We start from the raw sequence: 25,420 nt of genomic DNA on the forward strand, positions 1-25,420 counted from the left end.
AAGCAACTGCCCCATCGTGTGTACTCTAGGGCTGCACCCCCTCTCTCCCAACTCCCCAGGGAGAAGGCAGAGGGCTGCTGCTTTTCTGTATTTTGCAGGGCACCTACAAGGGAGCTATTACTGTGCTGTGGCTCATGGTTTATGGTGAACCAAGCTGAGACCCTCCTCCTGGACTCGCTGACACTCTTCAGTTTCCCTACTCCAGTCTTAGGAACTCTGCCATCTCAGGCACCTGCATTCTTTCTGTGACCTCAAGTATCCTGAGACCACACTATCCTATGTAGGATTTTGCACTACTTCACTACCTGAGCACTTTTCAGACAGGAACATCTCTCACTAGAGCAGATTTCTAAAGGTTCCAATATTGCACTCTGGGACTATATCACTTTCCAGTAACCAGCTATAGAGGCTCTCTCCCCTGCTGATTATCTTCTGACATATCTCCTCAGATTCACTTCTCTGAACCTCCTGCTTTGTGAAAAGTGGTTACTTTTCTTTTTTCTTTTTAATTTTTTTTTCAAAGATTTTTATTTATTTATTTATTTGACAGACAGAGATCACAAGTAGGCAGAGAAGCAGGCAGAGAGAGAGGAGGAGGAAACAGGCTTCCCGCCAAGCAGAGAGCCCAATGCAGGCTTTAACCCACAGAGCCACCAAGGCGCCCCTCATTTTTCTAATAGTAGAATTCCAGCAACTTTTTTCTTACATCTGAGGTTAAAATCACAGATATTCAGAATGACTGATTCCACGTATAAGTGAAATCACAAGATATTTGTATCTTTCTATCTGACTTATTTCACTGAACATAAGTACACGTAACATAAATTCACTTAACTCCAAGTACATCCATATTGTTGAAAATGACAAGATTTCATTCTTTTCTTTTTTCATTCTTTTTCTTTTTATGGCTGAATAATATTCCATCATATATATGTATATCTCTCACATCTTTATCCATTCATCAATGGGCACTTAGGTTGCCTCCACTTCTTGGTTATTGTAAATAATGTTGCAATAAACATAAGGGTGCATATATCTTTTTGAGTTAATGTTTTTATATTTTTGGAAAAATAACCAGCAGTGGAATTACTGAATTGTATTATATTTCTATTTTTAACTTTTTGAAGAAGCTCCGTACTATTTTCCATAATTGCTGCACCAATTTACATTCCCATCAGTAGTGTATGAGGGTGCCCTTCTCCACATCCTTGCCAATACTTGTTATTTCTCATCTTACTGTGGTTTTGATGTGCATTTTCCCAGTGATTAATATTGTTTAACATCTTCTCATGTATTTGTTGGTCACCTGTATAGCTTCCTTGAAAAAATGTCTATTTGGGTCCTCTACTCATTTTTCAATCAAATTATTTGCTTTACTGGTGTTGAGTTTGCTTTATTAAAGTTTTGTAAATTTTTTGGTGTTTTCTATTTTGTTAATTTCCACACTGATTTTTTTAAAAATGTTTTATTTATTTGAGAGAGAGAGAAAGAAAATGAGAGAGTACACGAACAGGGTGAAGGGGACAGAGGGAGAAGTAGATTCACCACTGAGCAGGAAACTCACTATAGGGCTTGTCTTGATCCCAGGACTACAGAGATGACCTAAGTAAAAGGCAGACACTTAAAAGACTGAGCCACCCAGAAGCCCTCTACAATGATATTTTTAGCTTAATTTATTCTGCATACTTTGTTTTTGTTATTTAGAGATTTATTTATTTGAAAGAGAGTGAGCATGGGCAGGGGGAAGGACGACATGAGAGAGAGAGGGAGAAAATATCACCCAGTGTAGGGCTTGATCCCATGACCCTGAGATCATGACCTGAGAGTGGAAATCAAGAGTCAGACCCTTAACCAACTGAGCCACTCAGGAGCCCCTATAATTGTTGATTTTTCTGTTTCTCCCTGAAATTCTATCGGTTTTCTCTTGAGGTATTTTGGAACTACGTTATTAGGCATGTACACATTTTACAGTTTGTGTCTGCTTGGTAAATTGATCCTTTTATCGTTATAATTGATTCTGCGTATCTATAATATTCTTTTCTCTGAAATCTACTTTGTTATTTGCAGTCAGGATCTCCACCCTCAATTCTAAATCATGTGGTCCTTCCAAACCAATAAACAACACGTGGTGGCCATTAATGATTCTGGATCATTCCTTTCTGAAGTTGCCAAAGACAATAGCTCTGCCTCACTTCTCACACTTACTGGTTTTATCCCCAGAGGGTGTCCCATTTCTCAATCAATTTGCAAGCACCTTTTGAAGACCTTAGAATGCATTAATGAAGAGAGTGAATGAGTAACATGACACAGGACACACTTGCAGCTGTCTCCTGGTCTCGTTTGCTGTGAATTGTGTACGCAGTAGTTCCATGATATCAGTTCAAGAACCAGCAGACATCCTGGTCTGTAGGATAATTAAAATGGTAAGGATAATATGATAAATTTCTCTTAAAACTATTTTGTTCAATTAGGAAGAACTGCATTTAATTCTGAAATTGTGCGTGCTTTAAGTGTTCTTTCTTTGCAAAATGTTAAAGTTATTTAAAAAAAAAAAGATTTTAAACAGAGAGACACAGTGAGAGAGAGAACACAAGCAGAGACAGTGAGGGAGGAAGAAGCAGGCTTCCTGCTCAGCAGGGAGCCTGAACCTGAAGCGGGGCTGGATCCCAGAACCCTGGGATCATGACCTGAGCCCAAGGCAGATGCTGAGCCACCCAGGCACCCCCTAAAGTTTTCTTTCTTGAAGAAATGTAAATCGTGTTATTTTTAAATCTTCATTTGAAAAAAGAAAGTATTAATTAAGTTTTAATTCTGGCGCACCAATATCTCTGTTTGTGTATACTGTTCGAATAAATAGAAATCTTGAGATCATTCCTCCAAGGCAGTGGTCTCCAATGGAGTAAATATATGCCCAGAAATTACACAAGAAATTCAATTTGGGTGGGGAAGAAATTATCAGACCTACTTTTATTCATTTTTATTTCAATCGAAGAAGATCTCATGCTTCACTCTTCTTTAACAGGCAGAACAGCAGGTTCCTTCCCATCATCCTTATCACATACTTTCTATTATATTGGATTCAGGAGGTCTGAATTGAGAGATTGATTAAAAGAAACAATCTGCCAAGAACCCTGAGCATCCCTGCACATTCTGCCTGGATGTAACAAGAATACAAGGCCTTAACTATTCTTTATGCAAGCATTTCTCAGGGGTATATGTATAGCAGGCAACCTTGAGAGGTGAAATACTATTTTCTCACAGAAAAAGAGATTTACTACTGTTGACTGTAAGAAGGTGAATCTTCCAAGCTCCCCTATATCTCTACTATATTGCGACCCAATGCATGTGTAGACATGCATTGTAGACCCTTTGCATTACCCCTGTGCTAGTTGAAGGACTTGGGGAAACTGCTGGAGACATGAAACTCTTGCTATGGTTTTTGTCATGAATAAAGAAGTCTGTTTTCTCTCACATACATGTCTTTTGTCTTCTACAGCATCCAATGAGTAGTAATAATATTATCTGTTAATTTACAAGTTCAGTAAAATCCTAGGCTTTGTGTAGTTCTTGATTGAGGGCTGATCCCTATACAGAAAAGCTGACAGTAGGGTCTCTTGCTGGTTCACTATCAGCATATGGTAACATCGTATAGACTATAGGTGCTCCTCTATGTAACTAGACTTACATCATCTGGTTTTGACCAAATAACTCTTATAAAATGGGCAAATAGCTTAAAAATATTCCTTCAGAGAACCTACAAACTGAAGGTCCTATTAATATAAGCACAGGGAACAACCTAGAAAATGTTCAGTTGGCAGATTCTAATTATTTGTTTAAACTGTCTCTCAGTTTTGCTAGTAAAAACTGAGGAAAAATTAATCACAACTGACAAAATTCAGCCACTGAAATTAGTCAGGAGGACCTAAAATATGGATTTATGAACAATTCTTACTTAAGTGTCTATTGTGCACCAAGATGTTATCCAGCCAGAATGATTAGTAACGGGGCACCTGGGTGGCTCAGTGGGTTAAGCCGCTGCCTTCAGCTCAGGTCATGATCTCAGGGTCCTGGGATCGAGTCCCGCATGGGTCTCTCTGCTCAGCAGGAAGCCTGCTTCCCTCTCTCTCTCTCTGCCTGCCTCTCTGCCTACTTGTGATCTCTCTCTGTCAAATAAATAAATAAAATCTTTAAAAAAAAAAGAATGATTAGTAACATATTAAATAATGCTTTCTGTTTTTATCTATTATTTTAGTATTTATTTTATATATGCTTAATAAACCTCACAATATTTTATTGTGTTATGTATATCATAGCATGGTTCATATAGTTAACCCATCTATCATCATCTATCATCTATGTGTCTTTTGTTTCTTATATTATGAGCAATCAATCACAGTTTTGTATATCCTTTCTGGAGAGAGTGGCCCACAGACCTACTGAATCCTTTGGTTCCTGAAAAACTCCTACCTGCTCAGAGCATTTGAGTTCAGAGCACACTGTCTCCTTTTGGAGGTATCTGAATTTATGCACACAGGGATCCTCCCCTTTTCATGTGCTTTTACTGTGGGCATAAAGACTTCTTTGGAAATCAATCCTGGGAGCACTCCATCATTGTTCCTCAAGGCATGTATAAAGACTAAGTTCTGAAATGATGGAGGCACTATCTCAGGGAGGGACATTCTACTCTTTTTCACTGTAACACGCCTGGGGGCTCTGATTCATACCGTCAGTAACAGTCATTTACTAACAGTGAGCCAGGGACTGAAGTAATAATGAGGGATCAACTTTACTAAATAGCCAGACCAGTATCCTTTTTTACATGAATTAATGTCTCCATAATACAGGTGTGGAAACTGCCAGAATTGTTGGGTAAGTGACTTGTCCTGAGTCATCCAACTGGCAAGTGGCAGGTCCATGTGACCTGTGAGGTTCCAGAACCTACACTCCAACTTCTTCTCCAGACATTCTTTTGATGTGTGGACCATTGGGGAGTATGGAAAGGCCTTAGTAATCCTGCAAACATGCCCACCAACTCCTGTCAGTGAATATGAATATTTTCCTAGCAGACTTTAGCTGAATACAGTTATGCCTGTTTTGTTCGTACGAACAGCCATTTCCTGCTCCAGCCCCAGCTGAGCTATAGCTATCACCCACTGGGGTTGTCAGGACCTCTACTGCAGGCAATAACTGGGGTGAACAGATTTCTATTGATAATTCTCAATTATCTGCATCAGGGTGCACTGTCACTGCACATATAATTCAGTTTTCTGTGGAAATGCTGTGCCTCCTGTTTTTGTGGAATCACTTAATCTCCAAAGCTGAAAGATGCTCAATTTTCTTTCAAAAGAAGATTACCAATCGTATTCTACAAATACATTAATTAAAAAAAAAAAAGAAATAAGGATGCCTGGGTGGCTCAGTGGGTTAAACCTTTTGCCTTCGGCTCAGGTCATGATCTCAAAGTCCTGGGATTGTGCCCCGCATCGTGCTCTCTGCTCAGTGGGAAGTCGGCTTCCCCCTCTCTCTCTGCCTAGCTCTCTGCCTACTTGTAATCTCTGTGTGTGTGTGTGTGTATCAAGTAAATAAATAAAATCTTTCAAAAATAATAAAATAAAAATTAATTAATTAATCTAAAAAAGACTAAATTCCAAAAGTCAATATACCAAAGATCATTTTCAGACACCAAGAACATTCCTTCATAAACTGATTATTAATGATATTAATAAGAAAAGCTCTCACATGCAAATGAGAACCATGTAGTGCCTCAAGGGGAATCCTGAGCACATTATTCAGACCAGAACTAACACCATGCACTTGTTCTTAGATATGCTCAGTGATAGAAAAAAGTGCACACAAGGCAACTGCTGTTTTACTGTGGGGAGTTTGAAATTCCCTTTTTGGAAAGAACAATAAACACTTTTAAAGGATTCAGAAAACCTGAAATCTGTGACTCCATTTTTTTTAAATCTTTCTCTTTTTTTTAAGATTTTATTTATTTATTTGACAGACAAAGATCACAAGTAGGCAGAGAGAAAGGGGGAAGCAGGCTGCCCACTGAGCAGAAAGCCGGATGTGGGGCTCTATCCCAGGACCCTGAGATCATGACCTGAGCCGAAGGCAGAGGCTTTAACCCATTGAGCCACCCAGGTGCCCCTCCATTTTTTTTTTAAGTGCAGAGTAAATTTCCTCAAAAGTGTTTTCTTCAAAACTGCAACTTGTGAAGACAAATACCTGTGAGGGGTGCACTAGTTGTTATGCTTGCTGACTTTACACTGTTCTGACATTGAGAATTATCTTCCCTCTCTTTGGATTTTATTAAGTTTTAAAGTATTTTAAGTAGGTGATGTTAATCTTTAGTTCCATGACTTTTCCTTCCGCTCTTTTTCACCCTCCCTTTCTTACACTGAGAGCTGAACAATTTTTTTTCTACTATTAAAGTTTGAATAAATTTTTAATTTGCTAATAAATGTATTTTTATATTGATATATACCTCTCATTTCAACATCTGGACAAACTTGAGACAGATGGTGTAAGGAGTTCTTTGTAATTTGTATCTGTAATATGAAGAATTAAGGCAAAATTTATCTAAGGTTTATATATCATATATAGTCATAAATATTCTTCTATATTTTAGATGAGAGATATTTTCTCTTCTATTGTATTGTTTTCTTTTCTTCTTCTTCTTTTGAGAGAGAGAGAGAGAAAGAGAGAGAGAATGTGGGTGAGGTGCAGAGTGAGAGGGAAAGAGAAAGAGTCTTAAGCAGGCTTCATGCTCAGTGTGGATGGAACCTGACCCAGGGCTCAATCTTACAACCCTAAGATTGTGACCTGAGCCAAAATCAAGAGCTGAACACCTAACTGAGCCACCCAGGCACCCTGTTTTGTTTGGCGTTGTTGTTGTTGTTTTGTATTTTGTTTTTAGGATTTACTTCATTTGAGAGTGGCTGGGAGGAGGCAGAAGGAGAGGATCTCAAGCAGATTCCTCCCTGAGCATGGAACAAGATGCAGAGCTCCTTCTCAGGACCACCTGAACAGAAATCCAGAGCTGGACTTTTAACCAACTGAGCCACCCAGGTGCTCCATACCTGATTGTTTTACTTCTTTTTTAAAAAAAAATTTATTTATTTATTTGAGAAAAAGAAAGAGAGAGAGAGAGCATGAGAGAAGGCCTGAGGGGCAGAGGGAGAAGCAGACTCCCTGCTGGGCAGGGAGCTGGATTCGGGACTCAATCCTGGGACTTCAGGATCATGACCTGAGCAGAAAGCTGTTGCCCAACCAACTAAGCCACCCAGCACCCATGTTTTATTTTTTAACTTAATTAACCAAGAAAGCCATTTTTTGTCAACAGAGGTGAAAATACAGAAGTTAATTTGCTACTTTTAAATTTTAGTGCTTTTAAAATACTAGTTATTTATAATGACAGGTATAAAATGGAAAAGTAAGAATTAATTATTTTAAAAGGTTAGGTTGTGATTGTGGGACATGATGTTGATAGTCAACCATATTTGTACTTTTTTTTATATTTGTATTTTTTATAATCAAAATAAAAAGTTTTTTTCAACAATCTTTAGCAACTATGTTCTATTTTTATTATCCAGAAAGGATACAGGAACTCAAACTGGAACAGAGAACTTGAGTATTTCATGGATTATTAAACTTACATTTGAAGAATATGCTAAAGATACAAATTCTGTATACAAAAAAAGTACTAGTGGCAATTACTTAGGAAATACTTTTTTTGAAAGATTTTATTTATTTATTTGACAGAGATCACAAGTAGGCAGAAAGATGGGCAGAAAGAGAGGAGGAAGCAGGCTCCCCGATGAGCAGAGAGCCTGATGTGGGGCTCAATCCCAGAATCCTGAGATCATGGACTGAGCCAAAAGCAAAGGCTTTAACCCACTGAGCCACCCAGCTGCCCCTAGGAAATACTTTCAAAAATGTATAATCAGGGGCCAATAATTGAGTTCTACTGAAATACAGAAATAGACATTAGTAAAATAAAAAATCAGAATATATTTTATTGCCCATATTTTCATTTTATTCATAATTTTCTTGGAAAGTTGACAAGCAAAAGACATATCAGAATTTATACTTCATTCAGCAGAACCCCTGGGCCAGAAGGTCATACTCAGGAAAATAGGTGGAAATATCATTAAGAGAGCACAGTAAATAATGAAGGAAAAAAAAAGATTGGAATAGATAGGCATTTGCTAATGGAGAATGTTAACAGTATAATCCTTTAGGGTAACTATTTGAAAGCATTGAATTTCTATAACAACCAAAAAGTGGGGGGGGGGTCCTGAAGTACAATAATAAATGACAAATAATGAATAAATAAGATAAAGAAATCCTATATTAAACAGTACACATTGCAGAAGAATATCAAAGATTTCTGTAGAATCTGGGATCTGATGGCCTTTAATTCCCCTAGGCTAGAACTGCAGCCCTCCTTCCAGCCATCAACTCCAGGATTCCAAAACCTAGTCTCTGGCTCTTTGGGCAGGTCATGTGACTCTCTTGGAGGCCCATGATAAAAGGAACATTGACCCTGACCTGGGCATAGTGCCCAGCTGTTCATAGGCTGGAGAGCATGCATTAGACTTCCTCTCTACAGCTTGTAGGGTAAACAAGGAAAAATATAATAAATCAAAACCATATGCCTCCAAATGGGCCTGAGAACTTTTGACTGTCTTGGCTTTGGTGGCTGAGGATGATGCAACAGGTAGAACCCTCTCTTGGGGCTGGGCCTGCATTGGCACTCCTTGTGAGGCTATCAGCTAAATAATAAAATGTTTCTAGACCCCGTGGAAGAGAACTGTATGGCCAGAAACAGAACCACACATGCATGGGCTCAGCCTTAGGACAAAGCTGTCCTCTACGCCAAAGGGAGAAAGGCTATGCTGGGATCCTGAGGGTCTGTAGTCTGGTTCTTAGACAACCTGATGGAGCAGGTACAGGGGCAGAGAGGGGCAAGCCAGGTCTGGGTTGGTTCTTGGGTATGGCCCTACCTGGCCTTGAGAGCCCCACCCTGAAGGCTACAGAGACCTTGCGCTCACTGGGTTTCATGTGTGATTTCCATGCTGGACTGAAACCACAGCTACAGATGTGATGACCTGGGCTCAGTAGAGGTCAGTTTTCTGCTGGACTCCTGGTCTCAACTAGACTCCCTGCTTGCCCAAATCTGCTCCAGCCCTCTACAGTGCCACATGTACCCTTGTTGCTCTGGCCATCATGAGCCAGGCTGTGCAGTAGTTTCCATTTGTTAAACAGACATGCCCTCATACCAGAAGTCAGGGGCCTCTTGGGAGGACCTGGGCTTGGTTCCAAATTCCCTGAATACAGACAAGAAAGGATGATCCTAGCAACTTTCAAGAACCCAGATAAGAGAAAGAGGGAATGAAGATTGGAAGGCCACTTGCAGGTGGCAGAATGTCAGCCTAGAACTGCTGAGCTTCATGAGGAAAAATACACTATATAATTTGGGATGTGACTGATCTCCATAATAAACCAGACACTGAGTACCTAGGCTCTCCAGGCCTCTCCACTCACACTTAAGAGACTCCATATCAAGAACTCTAGGAAGTAACACAGGACTCCCCAAACCCAGTCTCCCATCCAGAATGGCACCTTCAAATTGGCTGCACACACACAGATAGGCAGGTCCTACTGTCTCCATATTCCAGGGCCCCACACCACTCTAGGCTGTGAGGTGAGGGGCCTGGAGCTCAATGAAATGACCTCTGAGTGTAGCTCTGTTTTTTGAAGACAAATGCAAATACAATTTGGATTCTCAAAATTAGGCAAACAAAAGGAAATTATAGATTAACAGTGAATCATATCATTTTTCATAGAATACATGCATATTAAATAATGAAATAGTAAAGCAATAAAATCCCAGAGGCTTTAGATGTGAAATTAGAATGGAGTACTGCATTGTTTAAAACACATCAGAAAATCTTATGAGTCACAAGTCCAAACATATTTTAGAGGACTTTAGGCAAACACATGAAAGAGAGGTTATGAGTAAAGCATTATTCCCGAACTATGGGGTGGACTCATCCCAGTACTTTGAACAGAACTAATACAGTGCAACAATATTTGGTTCCAAAACTGTTATTTGCTGCAAATACAAAAGGCAGATCTTGAGCTAAGTAGGCCACCCTTCCTTTTCCATCTGTCCTTCAGTTCTTGATTATGGTTCCTGTTTCTTCATCTTTTCTTCTATCTTATTTTTAAATCTCAAACTCAGGGCACCTGGGTGGCTCAGTTGGTTAAGCCTCTTCCTTCAGCCCAGGAGATGGTCTCAGGGTCCTGGGATCTAGCCCCAAATCGGCTCTCTGCTCAGCAGGGAGCCTGCTTCCTCTTCTCTCTCTGCCTGTCTCTCTGCCTACTTGTGATATCTGTCTATCAAATAAATAAATAAAATCTTTAAAAAATAAATAAAATCTCGGGTGCCTGGGTGGCTCAGTGGGTTAAGCCACTGCCTTCGGCTCAGGTCATGATCTCAGGGTCCTGGGATCGAGTCCCGCATCGGGCTCTCTGCTTAGCGGAGAGCCTGCTTTCCTCTCTCTCTCTCTCTCTCTCTCTCTGCCTGCCTCTCTGCCTACTTGTGATCTCTCTCTGTCAAATAAATAAATAAAATCTTTAAAAAATAAATAAATAAATAAAATCTCAAACTCAAATGCCAAAATACTCAGCTATTATACAAGCTATTGTTTTCTTAGTTTATTCTCTATCCAGCCTGAAATTTATTTTTTTTCTTCTGAAATTTATTTTTAATTTCCTTATTATATAATTGGTTTTACATTCCTCAATTGTGTAATATTTCCATCAGGTACTAGTTTTCATGCTTGAAATGTATTCCCTTCCATACTTTAATGCATATATATTTGCTTTATATTTTTAAAACAATTTTTAAAGTAACTTACTGATTGTAAATTCTGTTGTCAGCATTTTATTGTGCTCAGCAATGAGGAGGGAAAAGGTAGAAGGAAAAACCTTTTTATCCTCAAGAGGCTATAGAGAAACCTTCTCTGACTTCAAAAGGTGGCCAGTTTCTTTTTCACTCTTTTTTATTCAAATCCATAAAGCTTTAAAATTATTTCCTACTTGTGTTTGTGTATTTTTGTTCTGTCACCATATAGACTGTGAATTCTGTGAAAGCAGGGGCCATGTTTATCTTGTTCAAGATCATGTCCCTAACATAGAACAAGCAGAAGCACTTGTGAAAAAGTATATGAATGCATAACTCTGTTGATAAATTAGTATAAAGAACTTTGCATAAGAATAAAAAGATCTAGAGACCAGATAGAAGACGCTTTTGCTTATATATTTTTAAAAAAGATTTTATTTATTTACTTGACAGAGAGATGACAAGTAGGCAGAGAGGCAGGCAGAGAGACGGGGTGGGAAGCAGGCTCCCTGCTGAGCAGAGAGCTTGATGCAGGACTTCATCCCAAAACCCTGAGATCATGACCTGAGCTGAAGGCAGAGACTTAATCCACTGAGCCACCAGGTGTCGCTTGCTTATATTTTTAAAGGGAATGTATTATTTTCAAATTATTACAAATTTAATCAATAATGTTGATGTGGCTCTATTAAAAATGATACTTCTAAAAAAGGTTATAGAAAGAAAAATAAGAAAAAAGATGTAGATATTTAGCATTCTGGTTGTTGGCTAAAAGGTAATTTAACCACTAAAAACATTCCATTCCATTGTTGTAATATATTTGTAATATATATAGACAGATATATGTCATATATAATATATATTTATTTTCAAATTAATTTTATTGGGTCGTAACTCAAATAAAGTTAAAAGCATTCATGTCTTAACACTTATGCCTAGTATACTTAGATTAATTTTGACAAATGTATACAGTTGTGTATACACTACCATAGTCATGATATAGAAAATTTTCATTACTCAGAATGTTCCCTCAAGCCCCTTTGTGGTTAATGCTTACCTCCTTACAAAAGCAAACCAATGATTTGTTTTCAGTGATTATAATTTAACTATTTTCAAGTTTTATGTAACAATAGTTTATACTGTGTACTTAGTGCCTGTTTTCTTTCACTCAGCAGCTTTTGTGATACACCCACCCTGTTATGTATATTAAGTACTTCCCTTTTGGTTGCTGAGCTGTGGTATGGATATACCAAAATGTATTTATTCATTCACTTGTTAATGGACATTTAAGTTGTTGTCATTTTGGGACAACTATGAATAAAGCTGTTGAGGACATTTGTTACATACAAATTTTGTGTGGATATATGTTTTTATTTCTCTTGTGTAAATTCCTAGGAATGAGATATTTGGGTCATATGGTAAATCAATGTCAAGCTGTTTTCCAAAGTAGGACATTACTTTTTGAAAATTTGAAAATTTTTTAATTTCAGCAAAATTAACACACAATGTTATGTTAGTTTCAATTGTACCAAATAACGATTTGACAATTTTCTACATTATTCAGTGCTTATCATAAGTGTTCTCTTAATCCCCTTCACCTATTTCATCCATACCCCTGCCCACCTCCACTGTGATAACCACCCATTTGCTCTCCATATTTTAGAGTCCATTTTCTGTTTCTTAAATTCCACATATAAGTGAAATCATATGGCAGTACAGCATTTTACATTTTCATCAGCAACTTATGAAAGTTCTAGTTGTTTCACATCCTTACCAACATTTTAAGACTTTTTATTAACCATGAAAAACATCTTTAAAAAAAGGTAAGATGACCCTCAGATCTAACACACTAGGCTTCAACCTAGTAAGTCCTTAAGGCTAATGGTTTCCAAGGAACAAGCTTTCTTTTATGCTGTGCCATAGTAAAGGTTTGATACAAAAATAACTACACAAAGTGAAAAAAGCCAACAAATAAATTGGTATCTTCACAGCTAAATTCTTCACATTTTCTGATATATATTAAAAAGGAAAATTGGCAAATATTTTAGGTTAAGTACCAATATTTTTTAAAAAATGAACTAAATCCCTAGATTTACCAATTTCATAAAATAAAGTAACTTTATAAATTAAAATTTTATGAAATAAATATAATTTTATAAAATTTCTCAATCTAGACAATAAAAAATTTGCCCAAGTAACAGATCTATTAGGTGGAGTCCAGGGGCCACATTCTAAAAAATAAATTTATGGACTCTAGAAAATAGCTATGTAAAGTATTACTAGTATAAAATTGTGTGGTGGAAATAAAAAGTTTGGTGATCTTTGTCCTGAAGCCTCAAAAATACCTGAAATGAGGATGGCCAAGTTTTAGTTTACCATTGTAAACACATGGTAAAGATTGTGAAATCACAGGGAGAAGATGCTTTCTATTCCAGGTTCCTGACTCAGGAAAGGAAGAGCTGTAGATGTCACTACAGAGAATGAGAGTGAGAAAATCTAAAATCAGCTGTGTATTTCCCCAGATCCAGGGGTCCAGCTAACACACAAAAATGCTTAGAACCAAAGAGCTGCATAATCCACATTTCCTCAAAACGATGTTAGCATTTTCTGAATCCTCCTTTACTGTGTCTGCATGCATTATTTGACAGTTTTCTGAAGTTTCATCAGCGCCACTTTCACTGATGCAAATGCAATCAGTGTCTGTGCTGAGTGTCTGTGGTACAACGTGTCTGTGCAGAGCAGAGTGCAAGTACCTGAGAAATCAGGCTCTTCAGGTTACCAGACCCCATCATGCCTGGTGACTGGCGGGCCCAGTCCGAAAAGGGGGCACAGCAACAAACTGAGAAAGGAAGGCCACTTGCAGCTGTTTGGGAAATGCAGCAGTCAACGTGGTCAGGGACACAATGAAAGACCAGTCTTGTGCCAGAAATGATTATGAATCGGCCTCAAATAAAAGGCAGCAATTATGAAGTCCCTGGATCATCTAGATCTGGGTGTTCCCTATATAGTGCCTGTGGTGTGAGTACAACATAGCAGCTGTATACATTTGGGAACAATTCCAGAAATGTCATCTCTTTGGTAGTTCATTATAAAATGTATGAAGCTAAAAATATAATCTATGAAGAGGAATCCCTGTTAGGGGTTAACATTGTAGAACGACTACTTTGGAAGAGATCTTTTTTCCTTGAAGTATTAAGAAGTCATCATGTAATTGCTGCTCCTGCACATTGTCTCCTAGAGTGCTTAATTCATTAAAATCAGCATGAGGCCAGTTTTAAATAAAAATTAATTTTAAATCCAAATTTAGGAGGTTTTTGATCTCTGCTTCAATCTCGTTACTAGATATTGAGCTAAATCCAAATTTATACATATCTTAAGTATCATGTAAAAATATTTCATCTGTAGATTAAGAATCACTTCATTTTCAGCAAAATGTTTTGATGTAAAACTTTTGAATGCAAAAGGAATCTATTTGCGTTTTCTCTAATTTTTGATATCCATTTCTTCTGGAAATATATAAGTGATAAAACTTTTTTAAAAATTTTAAGATAGGTAAATCTTACTAAAAAATAAAAGATGGCCATAGAGTTTGGAAAAACTAATATATTGTAAGTAGATTGATCCCCTTTGATTTTTTTATACTTAGGAAAATGTTCAAGTTTACTCCATGAAAATTACACAAATCTAAAGCAACATATGACAGATGAATGTGTAGTGATTAATACAAACGCTTCCTTAATGCATATTTTCATTGTCATTTAGCACAGCTTATTGAACTGTGAATTACTAGTGAGGAACAATGCATTCAACATGTTATAGTAATAAACTATTTATTATGGACATTTCCTATGTTGCCAGACATTCTGAACACCTGAGCAACATTAACTTAAAAGACTAAAGAATAATCATTTGTTTTAACACTATTAAAAGTCAATTTGAAAAATATATTTTCCGGCATAAACTATTCCTAACTGAACCCATTTTGTTCTTATCAATAAATGTATCTTCATAATTTGACTATAAAAATGATCTGGTGGAATATTAGATGACATCCATGATCATATTCCATCATTTTATGATTCAATGATATCATAAAGGAATAAAGTTGAAAAATTCATAAACTGTTTAATTTTAAAGAAAAAGTGATTTCTTGGTTAAATAAAGTCAGCCCTGCTCCTCTTAGAGAAAAAACTATGATGTCATCATCCCAATGTGAAATCTGAGAAACTTAACCAGTAATACATGTTTGACAGCGGTCACTGAAACTTTATCAAGACAAGGACAATAGGTTGGGTATGAGCCATGAGAAATAGGTAGCCTTACTGTAATGTACCCTTTGGAAAGCACTGGATATATAATAAGTGACACTTTTCATTATTTGTTGTAATACAAATATTGATTAAATGACTAAATCAATTCAAATATTAATATAGCCCGTTCTCAGTAATTTTATTAGGCCATGTGTATATATCAAAAATACATATATTTTATAATATTTCAAATTCCTTTAAGCAATGTGTTCTTTTCTAGCTCTAATAATATAAAGTAGATATTAACTGCCTATCTTAGAAAATGTGAATTTCATAGAATTAAAAATAAATCCTTTTAAGAGCCTGTCCTTTTAACTATGTTAACTGAACATTAGGACTGTGTCATAACCTAAAGACATGTATAATATTAAAGGGTACTACATTTGAAGGAATAAAATAATTTTGTCAGAAATAAATTTTGCCAGATGATGTAATAGGACTATTACCAGGAATTTAACATATTTGTGAAAAATCTTCACAATTGTTAGCTTGTTAAAAAATAAAACTCCACAAACTGTTAAGTGCAAAATACTATGCTGGTTACACAGGCTTCTGGAAGGCAAGTGTGTGTCCAGATGCCTCTTTTCTGGTTTCATTTCATTTCTATGGTCAGTTCGTTGCAGGTCTTTATTATGTTTCCAAAGTAAATAAGTAAACCATTTCTTCTTTAGGCCTTGTCCCCAAAATAATTTTTTAAAAAACGACAGTGACACCATTTAGCTGGATAATAACTAAAACTGGACAAATAGGATATTTTCTCTCATTGGAGACTGTTTCAGTTGTGTTTAAAATTTGTGATTCTAAGTTAATGAAAAACTGTAGAAATTAATTTTGCAAATCTACATGTAGAATGGGTAATTTTTCATTCAGAAAATTCCCCAAGTATAGAACCCCATTTAGTACAATGCTGACAATGTCTGATTGACGCTCTCAAGGGGGCACAACTGACAATCCCTCTTGTGTTGCCAAGTTTGATAAATGGTTTCATATTCACCAAGAAGGACTTGTCAATGGGTGTCTGCTTGGGATGGATGTAAGGTCTCTGTGAGGTCTTTGTGTCAGTCTTTGTGGGGTATCTGTATAAGGTCTCAATGTGTCAGTGGAAGATCTCTGTGTACTGTCTATAGATGAAATCTTTCTGTGAGGTTTTTATGAGGTCTCTCTGAGGCTGCATGAGGTCTCTGAGTGTTGGTTTCCATATAAGGTTTGTATAGAGAGTACCTTTGGGAAGCTTCTGAGAGATTTGCTGTCAGGTCTCTGGAAAATCTCTGAAATCTGTGCTAGGTTTCTGTTTGAGGATCTGTGGGGCAACATGAGGTCTCTATGTGAGGTCTCAGTGTGAGGTCTCTGTGGGGCAAAGTGGTAGGGAGGCACTGTGGATGGTGTCTGTGTGAGAGGTCTGTTGAGAGCTGTCTCTGTAAGGTCTATGTGTCATCTCTAATGGGAGATATCTCTGTATGTTGTCTCTGTGTGAAGGATCTCTGTGTGTGTCTCCATTTCTGCCTTTACTGAACCTTATGGAAATCTGAACAGCAGAAGGGTAAAGGCACTTGTTTATTTTTTTGCTGTTCCAACAGCATCCTTGTCTGTGATACTTTTTCCAACAGGGGATGTGTGGTCCACCTCTAGCTTGTATCCCAGTCCCAAAACCCACATCTCAATGCTCCTAGAGGACCTAGCAGCAGCCAGGCTCAAGGTACCCACTCTGTGCCACCCTCTCCTGAGTTCCTGAGGGCCTAAATGTACTCTGTCTTGGGTTCCAATCCCTTCCCACAGGCCTTATCTCCATTTTCATTGGTGAACCCACTCTGGGAGCTGCCTCAGTAATTGGGGCCCAAAAGCAAGACCCAGTTCTAGGGAGAAACCAGTGACACAATCAGGCCTATACTCAATCTGCTCCTCCTCCCCAGGTCCCAGTCCCAAATGTTGGGCATCCTGACAGGCATGGGGGATAAGGCCCATTCTTTTGTCTTCTGGATCAGGAGTGTCTCCTGGAGCAAGACTCTCTACGCTGGGAATGATGCCCTCTGCAGCTGTGCACCGTGTACCAGGTGTGTGGCACAAAGCACAGAATAACTCTAGAGAAGTTGCTTAGCAACCTTCTTTCCCATATGGATAGAGGCCAGAAGTGGAGAGAACAGTATACCACTCCTGGACTGCACTTCCCATTTTGAACAGGTCACTTCCATGCTCTCTCGAACTCGCTTTGATAAATCCTGTCTAATGTCTTCATCTTCTGGGCTCTAGTGTGAGCAAGAACTTGGAGCCAGACATGATTTCAGGCCAGTTTCTGGGCCTTTTAAGTCCCCACCATTCCTTGAGGAGCAGTCTTTGGGTCATGTGTTTAAGTAAAATTCAATAGACTGGGAGTCACAGCCCAAGTTTCCTGAGTCTTAGATTTTCCACTTATTATTGTCATCCCTTCTAGAATTCAAGTGGTGATAAGGTGTAAGCTTATTAAATATATTATTTGAGATTAATCTTCCCTGATTTGCTTTACTTCTACAAGTTGGGCCATCTGTTTTGGACATAAATGCGGCTTCCCTAGGTCTGTGATCTTAGAGCTGTACGGAGGAGACCTTGATGGGGTATGATGATCTACCGGGCCCTTAACCTTTCCTTTACTCCAGGCCTTTAGATGGGATATCAGGGGGCTTTTCATTCACTGCACATTTATGGGTACCATGTGCCACTTTGCCTTCTTCTTTGGATCCAACCTCTTCAATTTGTCTCCTACATCCCATTCTAAGTTCATGTGTTTAACCATCAGATAGTTACTACACCAGGTACACTCCTGTTCAGAACTCCTTTTCTGGGGTTAACATAGAAGGAAAGTATGTGACCCTTGAATATTCATTTAGGTGGAGGTAAACACAACTCTCAGCAACCTCCCTGCTCTTCCCCACTTACATACACGTGGAGCTGGAAGTACCACTGTCATCACTGGAAATGCAGGGAAGGCAGAGGTGGAAGACAGTGACACTGTACATTTCGTTAAACCTAAGCTAAGAGGGATCCATAGGGTCTATCTCAACCCCAGCTCTTTATCAGAGCAGGGATTCTCAAGGGCAAGTATCATCTATTCTTCACCAAGAGATCCAAGGACAAGATTTCTTCTGGCTCAGTCCCTCTCCCAAACTTCTATCTACTTGATTCTGACATTTCCTGGAGCCCCATGATGCCTCTGTAAACTTACCCTCTACAGCTTTATAAAATTCAAGTAGTAGAACTTTATAAAGTTCCAGGTAGAGTGGAAGCAGGAGAAAGATAAGTTGAACCAGATCTTGGGATAAGTTCTTCATAGGTATTTCTCATCTTTTTTAGAGTAGTTTTTGTTTGTATAATGACAGTATTATGAAAAAAAATGAAAAGATTCAAGATAAGGAGCAAGCCTACAATGCCCACAGCCAAACACCCTTCATGTCCCTCCCTTCTAGAACCCAAAGCATATACCAAGCACAGCACAAACAAAAGCAATCATATCACCCTCTTATGTGGGGAAAAACATATATATTGGGGAATATTAAGTATTTGGGTGTGCTAGAGAGAAAAAGTTTTCTCCACATGGACTTTTTTTTCTTTGAGATATTTTCCTACCAGGAAAGACTAAAGAAGCATTTTATGGTTGACTAGACAAGATCCCCCCCTGAAGAAGACAGTGCCGTGGGCAGTGTTGATGGTGGCCTGGCACACCTGGCATCCTTGGCCCATACTGGCAGGGACTGACTGGAGACAAAGTTTTCTTGGGAGGCGGGGATGGGAAGTGCTTCAGGCCCAGCTGCTCATCCTTGAATCTTACACTTTTCAAGGACTGTTGGTGTCTGGCCTGCCTTTCCCTGATAGAGCTACTTGGGTCCTTGGAGGTAGCTTGGTGACCGTGAGCTGTATAACTCATTATTCTCCGTTGCTCTGGGTAGAAGGGAAGTCTGTGGTAGCAGACATATCCACATACTGGGGCTTGGAGTTCCTGTTTGTGTTCGTTTAACTTTGTGGCATGAAGTCCATGGTGAATTACCATTTTCTCCTCTAGAATCTGTCCAACAGTTGTCATGAGTGCTTGAGCCTCAGGAGTCTCACTGGCCATAATTGATCTGCTTTTGACTGGTCCTTGGCTCTGGGCAGAGGCTATTATTGGCTTACATTTTTGCAGAGCATTATGACCTTTGACTTTTTCACTGGGGAAAATCCATTGAAAAAAGCGCCTCACCCTTTTTCTGAAGAGGCTTTCAGGAGGACCCTGTTTCTTCTCTGGTGGAACCTGGATGTATCTGCTCCTAACAGAATCTGTTGTTCCCCTGACTGGGGCAGGATGACACATACACTCAGCTTGAGAGGTCCTCAATTCCTCAAATTGTTCTTCATTTCCTGAATTGAGCCTCCTATAGTCCTCTCTTTTATTAGTAGGGACAGTCATCTTGCTCTGGCTCTTCCATGAGTCCTGAAGTTTAGGGATCATGGGCTCTTGCTGCCTTAGGCAGCTCCTTTGGTCTGTTATGAAGCCATATAGCATCTGGGAAGGTACCGTGTCTCCAGTAGATACTCTCTGGGGATGACACTGCGGCACCTGAGAAGCCAAGTTGTCTGCATCAAGAAGCATGTTTGTAGAATAGTCTTGAAGCTGGTTCTCTGACTTTGTATTCATTTTGGACTTAAATTCACTAATCTCTTCATTAAGGCAGGTCTCTCCAGGATCTTGGAAAACAGACATTCTAGAAAGTTTTTTACTGGTATCTAAATTCCCCATATGCACATTTATGGTTTGGGATTTTGTGAACCCATTGTTTCCCAAGCACATTGGTTCCACTGCCTCCCTGTCCTTTTCAGCACTAAAACATTGCGATCCTAAGCTCATCTCCAGCATTGCTACCCTATGGCAGGGGTCTTGTGAGGCCCAATCCATAATCTCCTCTCTTGGCTCATTCCTGGCCATTGTTGAACTGGGACTCAACTCTAGGCTATTCCTCTCAATGCATTCCACAGAACTGCTCTGCTGAGTGTTGCCCATGAAGTTGAGTGTGAGGGACTGAGAAGGTAGCCTGTCCTCCTGTCCAATCAGAAAGGCTTTTAAGGGGCCCTTGTTGTCACCAGATGGGGCCCTTCCCAGCGCCCTCTGGATTTCCCCATACATAGGTAAAGGAGCAAGGAAAGGCCTTTCCAGGGTAGAAACTGATTCTTCCATTATTGCCTTCTTTCCCAGACATGACTGAGAAGGTTTTCCCAGGAATTCAGCAAACTTGACCATTGAGGGGGCCCCAGACACACAGGTGGCTTCTGGGGCAGAAGCAAACTGTAGAATGGGTAAGGGTTGAACCTTTTTCAACTTAAAGAGATTTATGGGTTTGAGGACCTTGAGTGGTAGACTCCACCTGTGCCTCACCCAAAACCTTATAATATGTGATTCCAGCACTTCTTGAATATCTGGATGGAGGAAGGAAACCCTGTGAGAGGTGTTCACATATGGTCTCCAACCCTTCAAGATTCCTAGATTTCTGATTTCCATGTCAGTGTTGGACTTGGGAAAAGCATGGTTGGCAGCCAGACTGGTTTGGCGCACACTCATAGGCATATGTTCACTGATCTGCCCCAACTTCCTGCTCAAATTGAGTGTCAAGAGGTTTTCTAGATTCTTATCTAAGTTTCTTAGTAAATCACTTCCTGAGTCACTCTGTGACAGCCTCAAGTCACTTTCTGACTCCTCAGAGCCCACTCCCTGAAACCTTATTAGTGAGTTCTCTGAGGCCCTGGAGATATCTTTTGGGACCTTCCCCAAAATATACCCCAGGCCCTTACCCATGCCCTGGCTTAGTTGGAAACCCACTTTCTGTGTATCCTTGCTGCTTTTACCTGCAAATGCAGAGGGCCGTGAGGGTCCATGCTTACCCTTTGCCTGACATGTCCCTGGTAATTCACCCTGATATTGTCTTAGTTCCAGAGACTCTTGGATCTTACGGGGTAACTCCCAACGGTGTTGAACAAGCCACTTTTGTAGGTGTTGCTCCAGTTGCTTACGGAGCTCAGGACTGATTGGGAAATTCTCAGGAAGGATGGAGACCACCCAGCTGTCTTCAGGAAGGTTGGAAGTGAAGATACTAAAGACCTCTTGAGATCCTTTGATTACAGAGGATAAAGCCCCACTTTCTAGTTGCTCCTGCAACAAAGGCCATTCTGGGTGTTGAATCTCAGTTGGGATGAGAAATTGTGACTTATCCCGGGCTATAGGGCAAGATATTTGACAAGCTCTAATTTGAGGTGAGGAAGAAGATGATAGGATTGGAAGAGAGGACTGGAGATGATCCTGGGTCAGGATCTGAGTGAGAGGTGCGTGTTGGAATTGGGGTATGGTTGAAATCAAGTTTTGAGCTTGGAACTCCAGTTGGGATAGGGGCTTGGACTGGGAAAGCATTGGAGATAGTTTAGGCTGCATTTGAACTGGGCAGGCACTTGAGATTCCATTGAATAAGAAAGAAGGAGACTGTAGTGCTGAAGAGCTTTCAGAGATCCAGGCAGTAGCCACCAGAGATTCACTGTGTAGAGAGGGGAGGCCCCAAAAAAGTTGGTTATATTTCTGTTGTAGATGGTGCCCCAAAACCTTAGGATATGAGAGCTGCTGAGGACCAGGCAACTGCTCTGGTTTGCCTTTTGTGCTCCAGAAGTGTTGGGGGCTTTTCTGCTCAACATCCAGTGATTTCAACATATTTCCCAAAGAATTCAGGTGGTAGTCAGGACTCATTTGTTTTGGATATGATCCATCTTTTTCTTTTTCTTTCCAAATATTGATCTTGATGCCTTCTGTGACTTGTATCTCCAGGAACTTCTGGTCATCAGAGCTGAGCAAAGAGGGAGCAGCAACTCTTAGTTTTTCAGTGGGGTTTGCCCAGAATGAGGCCTCTGGTGAGTGGTGGGAAAGGTGTTCATGTTGATACTCATAATTTGAGGAGGTTGAGAGGCACAAGGCTTTGGCAGCGGTGTGCCACCAGGACAGGGCTGAAATAGGACAGCTTGAGTGGCCAAGGCCTGAGGTGGTTGGGATAGGAGAAGCTGACCATGGGGTATGAGATGACCTCTGTGTAATGGTGCCCAGTGGTAATGTCTTTGAGTCACACTGAGGAAGAGTCAGAATGGAGTCTGAAGGTTGTGGGGCAGAAGAGGTGGTCAGTGGTGGAGGGCAGGCCTCTGAATTAAGGGGACGTGGAGAGGGAGGGGAAAGAGCAAGTGGCTGGGGTAAAAGGGGAATAAAAGTCTCTGGTGGCCAAGAGACACTCAGAGATGAGTGGGAATGAAGAGAAACTGAAGAAGTCTTTGGGCCAAGAAGTAGAGGGCGCTGGGTCAGAGGAACTGGGGTAGCCAACAAGGACATGGAAGGAGCAGCAGCATCCACATTCCCTCCGCATGGTTGGTGGGCTCCAGCAGGCGCTGCTTTGTACAACTCACCAGGGAGATCTTGACATAAGAGCTGATGAAAGCCACCCTTGTCAGGGAGCCTCCCCAGGCAGCTGCAGGAGACAGGAAGCACAAGCTGCAGCTAGAAGCTGACCGGGCAAGGTGGGCAGGGCAGGTTGGGCAGAGGTAAACACCTGTGATTCACAGCCCTCCACAGCCTCCATGCTGACTCCTCCTGCTATTCCTAACCCCAGAGATTCACCCACATCTTGTTCCCGTGGCTCCCCTTCCCAGGGTTCCCTGTGATCCCAGAGTCACATCATAAGCTCTGGGACAGAGGAGGGTCAAGGAGAGGGGGAAACATTCTTCACCTCTGCAAAAGTGAAATCAGGCTGCGAGCTCCCTCCAGTTCTTTCAGGCAATTTCTGCAAGCTGGAAATCAGGAAACTGGGTTACAGTGGTGAAAATAGGGGCCTAAGGATTTTACAGAAGACTGAGTGCAATATTTCCTTAGGGTTAAAGTATTGGGTGATTAGACTATGGAGCCCAAGCATCAGTGCTCAAAGCCACAGAATCCTTCACAGTGATGGCAAGTCCTATGATTCACCCTATCCATCACCCCTCAGAGTCCTCACAACCACCTCACTGGGGAGAAAGGGTAAGGGTCACAAAGGAATCTGAGCAAACTTAAAACACTTATCTACAGTTGGACTTGGAGGTTCCACCTCTGAATCCAAGCATTATTGGTCCACTACAGCCCACACACCCTTGCCAGGCAACACCTATTTCAGCCCCAGCAGCTTCCTTCCAAGCACAGAATCTGGAAAACACACAGTATCTGATCTCCTTCCCAGACCCTCTTTGAGGGCTCTGTTTCCTGAGGGATGGTCTCTGCACCTGGCATGCTCAGAGACTGTGGAGCTGGACCCTCAGGGGCAGGAAGGATGGAGGATAACTTGGGGCATGCAGGACTAAATAGCATAAGCTTACCTTTCAAAGCTCCACTTTTCTTCTTACTCCTGCTCCTCTTCCTCAGTTCCACCTGACGCTAATAGAAAAGATGAAGGGCTGGAACTCAATTCTCTCTTCTCTCTCGATGGTCTGCAAATGCTCACTTTTCATGAACAGTATGAACAACTACATTCTACGTTTATACATCTAAATGGGATCTGTGATTTTCTTTCCTTTCACTCATTTTTTTCCTTTTACTCATTTTTTAAAAGATTTTTATTTATTTATTTGACAGACAGAGTTCACAAGCAGGCAGAGAGAGAAGGAGGGGAAGCAGGCTCCCCGCCGAGCAGAGAGCATGATGCAGCACTTGATCCCAGGACCCTGAGATCATGACTTGAGCCAAAGGCAGAGGCTTAACCCACTGAGCTACCCAGACGCCCCCGTTTTACTCATTTTTAAAGTGGATAAAAATATTTTAAATTTTTCTTTGGGACGCCTGGGTGGCTCAGTGGGTTAAGCGGCTGCCTTTGGCTCAGGTCATGACCCCAGCGTCCTGGGATCGAGTCCCACATTGGGCTCCTTGTCCCATGGGGAGCCTGCATCTCCCTCTGCCTCTGCCTGCCACTCTGCCTGCCTGTACTCTCTCTCGTCTCTCCAACAAATAAATAAAATATTAAAAATTTTTTTTTTCTTCTTTGAAGATGCAAACCCAGATTTTCTATGTCAGATCACTATGGATTTCTCTCATTGCTATTCCTCTACTCAGAAATTTATACACATTCTGAGAACTACAGGTCCTTCTCTGCTCCATCAGATAGGACTCTGTTTCCCAAGCTCAGAGCCCCAATCTAGTCCCTTACAGGCTCTTCAGAGATTAGCACTGCCTCCAGATCGGCTCTAACACAGAGGAAGAGCTTACCTGAGGCACCTGCCACAGGAAGGGGAAAGTGGCTGGTGAAACAATGCTTAGGAGTCTCTTTCTGCAGAAAAAGCCCTCACTCACTGGTCACTGTTTGTGACTTTGCTCTGGAACCCTCTACAACACCTGGACTCTGGATCTGAGATCTTGGGATGTAAATCCTTGTGCCCTCTATAACCCTTGCTGGTCTGGCTTGTCCCTAGAAGGGTGATGTTCTATTCTGAGACTTCCTATCTCAGAAGTTTCTCAGGTGATTTAGAAATGTGGATATAAGAGATCATCTCTGTTGGGGTTTAGCCAAAGTTTCCTTACCTTCCTGGTGCTTCTATATTTCCTAGCTGGTGGTAAGGATGGATTACTCTGAAAGCAGGGGAGTAACAGAAGAAAGAGGCCAAGTCCACATAGGAAAGCAAAGATGGTATCAATCACCCAGGAGGTGGGACTGGAGCTCAGCCAGGTGGTGCCAGTGCTTCTCAGAGTAAAGAAATTCTCCATCTTTGGAATCATGCTGCTGCCCTCAGGCAACTGAGCACTGGGACAGAGCTCAGGCTTGCATCACAGAGCTATGGCCTTGTCACAAAGGGTTCCTGAGAATGGGGGAGGGAGCAGTCAGAGAACAGGCTGGACCACCACCCCTCCCCCACCATTCAGCTCCACAGAATCCTGCAACATCCTTGGCCTTTTAGATTCCTCTTTCCAACTCTACTCGTATGTCAGAGAGACCTTTGCCAATTTTCCATTTATTCCATCTGGAACTCAGATATTACATGGTCCCCATTGTTCATTAACTATCTTGGCTTAAAGCCCACCCTTAAAAATCTGAAGTTGACCCTACAATTTTGGCTATTTCCCAAGATATTTTACTCTCAAGATTTTCTCTGTCTTCAACTCCAGCTTCCCATATGTTTTTGTATTGTATAAACCCAGGTACATAACTTAAATTTC

At 40.5% G+C, this 25,420-nt stretch overlaps 1 protein-coding gene across 1 annotated transcript; it reads right to left on the reverse strand.

Moving 5' to 3' along the window:
• Positions 1-18,698: 18,698 nt before the first annotated feature.
• On the reverse strand, positions 18,699-24,997 carry LOC131812605 (spermatogenesis-associated protein 31A6-like). The gene is made up of 4 exons (XM_059142344.1): positions 24,788-24,997; positions 23,593-23,650; positions 22,974-23,034; positions 18,699-22,715 (listed from the first exon to the last, which is right to left on the reverse strand). The coding sequence occupies exons 1-4, from the start codon at positions 24,980-24,982 to the stop codon at positions 18,842-18,844; spliced, it is 4,188 nt and encodes a 1,395-aa protein (XP_058998327.1). The 5' UTR covers positions 24,983-24,997; the 3' UTR covers positions 18,699-18,841.
• Between the last annotated feature and the right edge of the window lie 423 nt (positions 24,998-25,420).

This window comes from Mustela lutreola, chromosome 12 (genome assembly GCF_030435805.1).
Source record: "Mustela lutreola isolate mMusLut2 chromosome 12, mMusLut2.pri, whole genome shotgun sequence".
Classification (NCBI taxonomy): Eukaryota; Metazoa; Chordata; class Mammalia; order Carnivora; family Mustelidae; genus Mustela; species Mustela lutreola.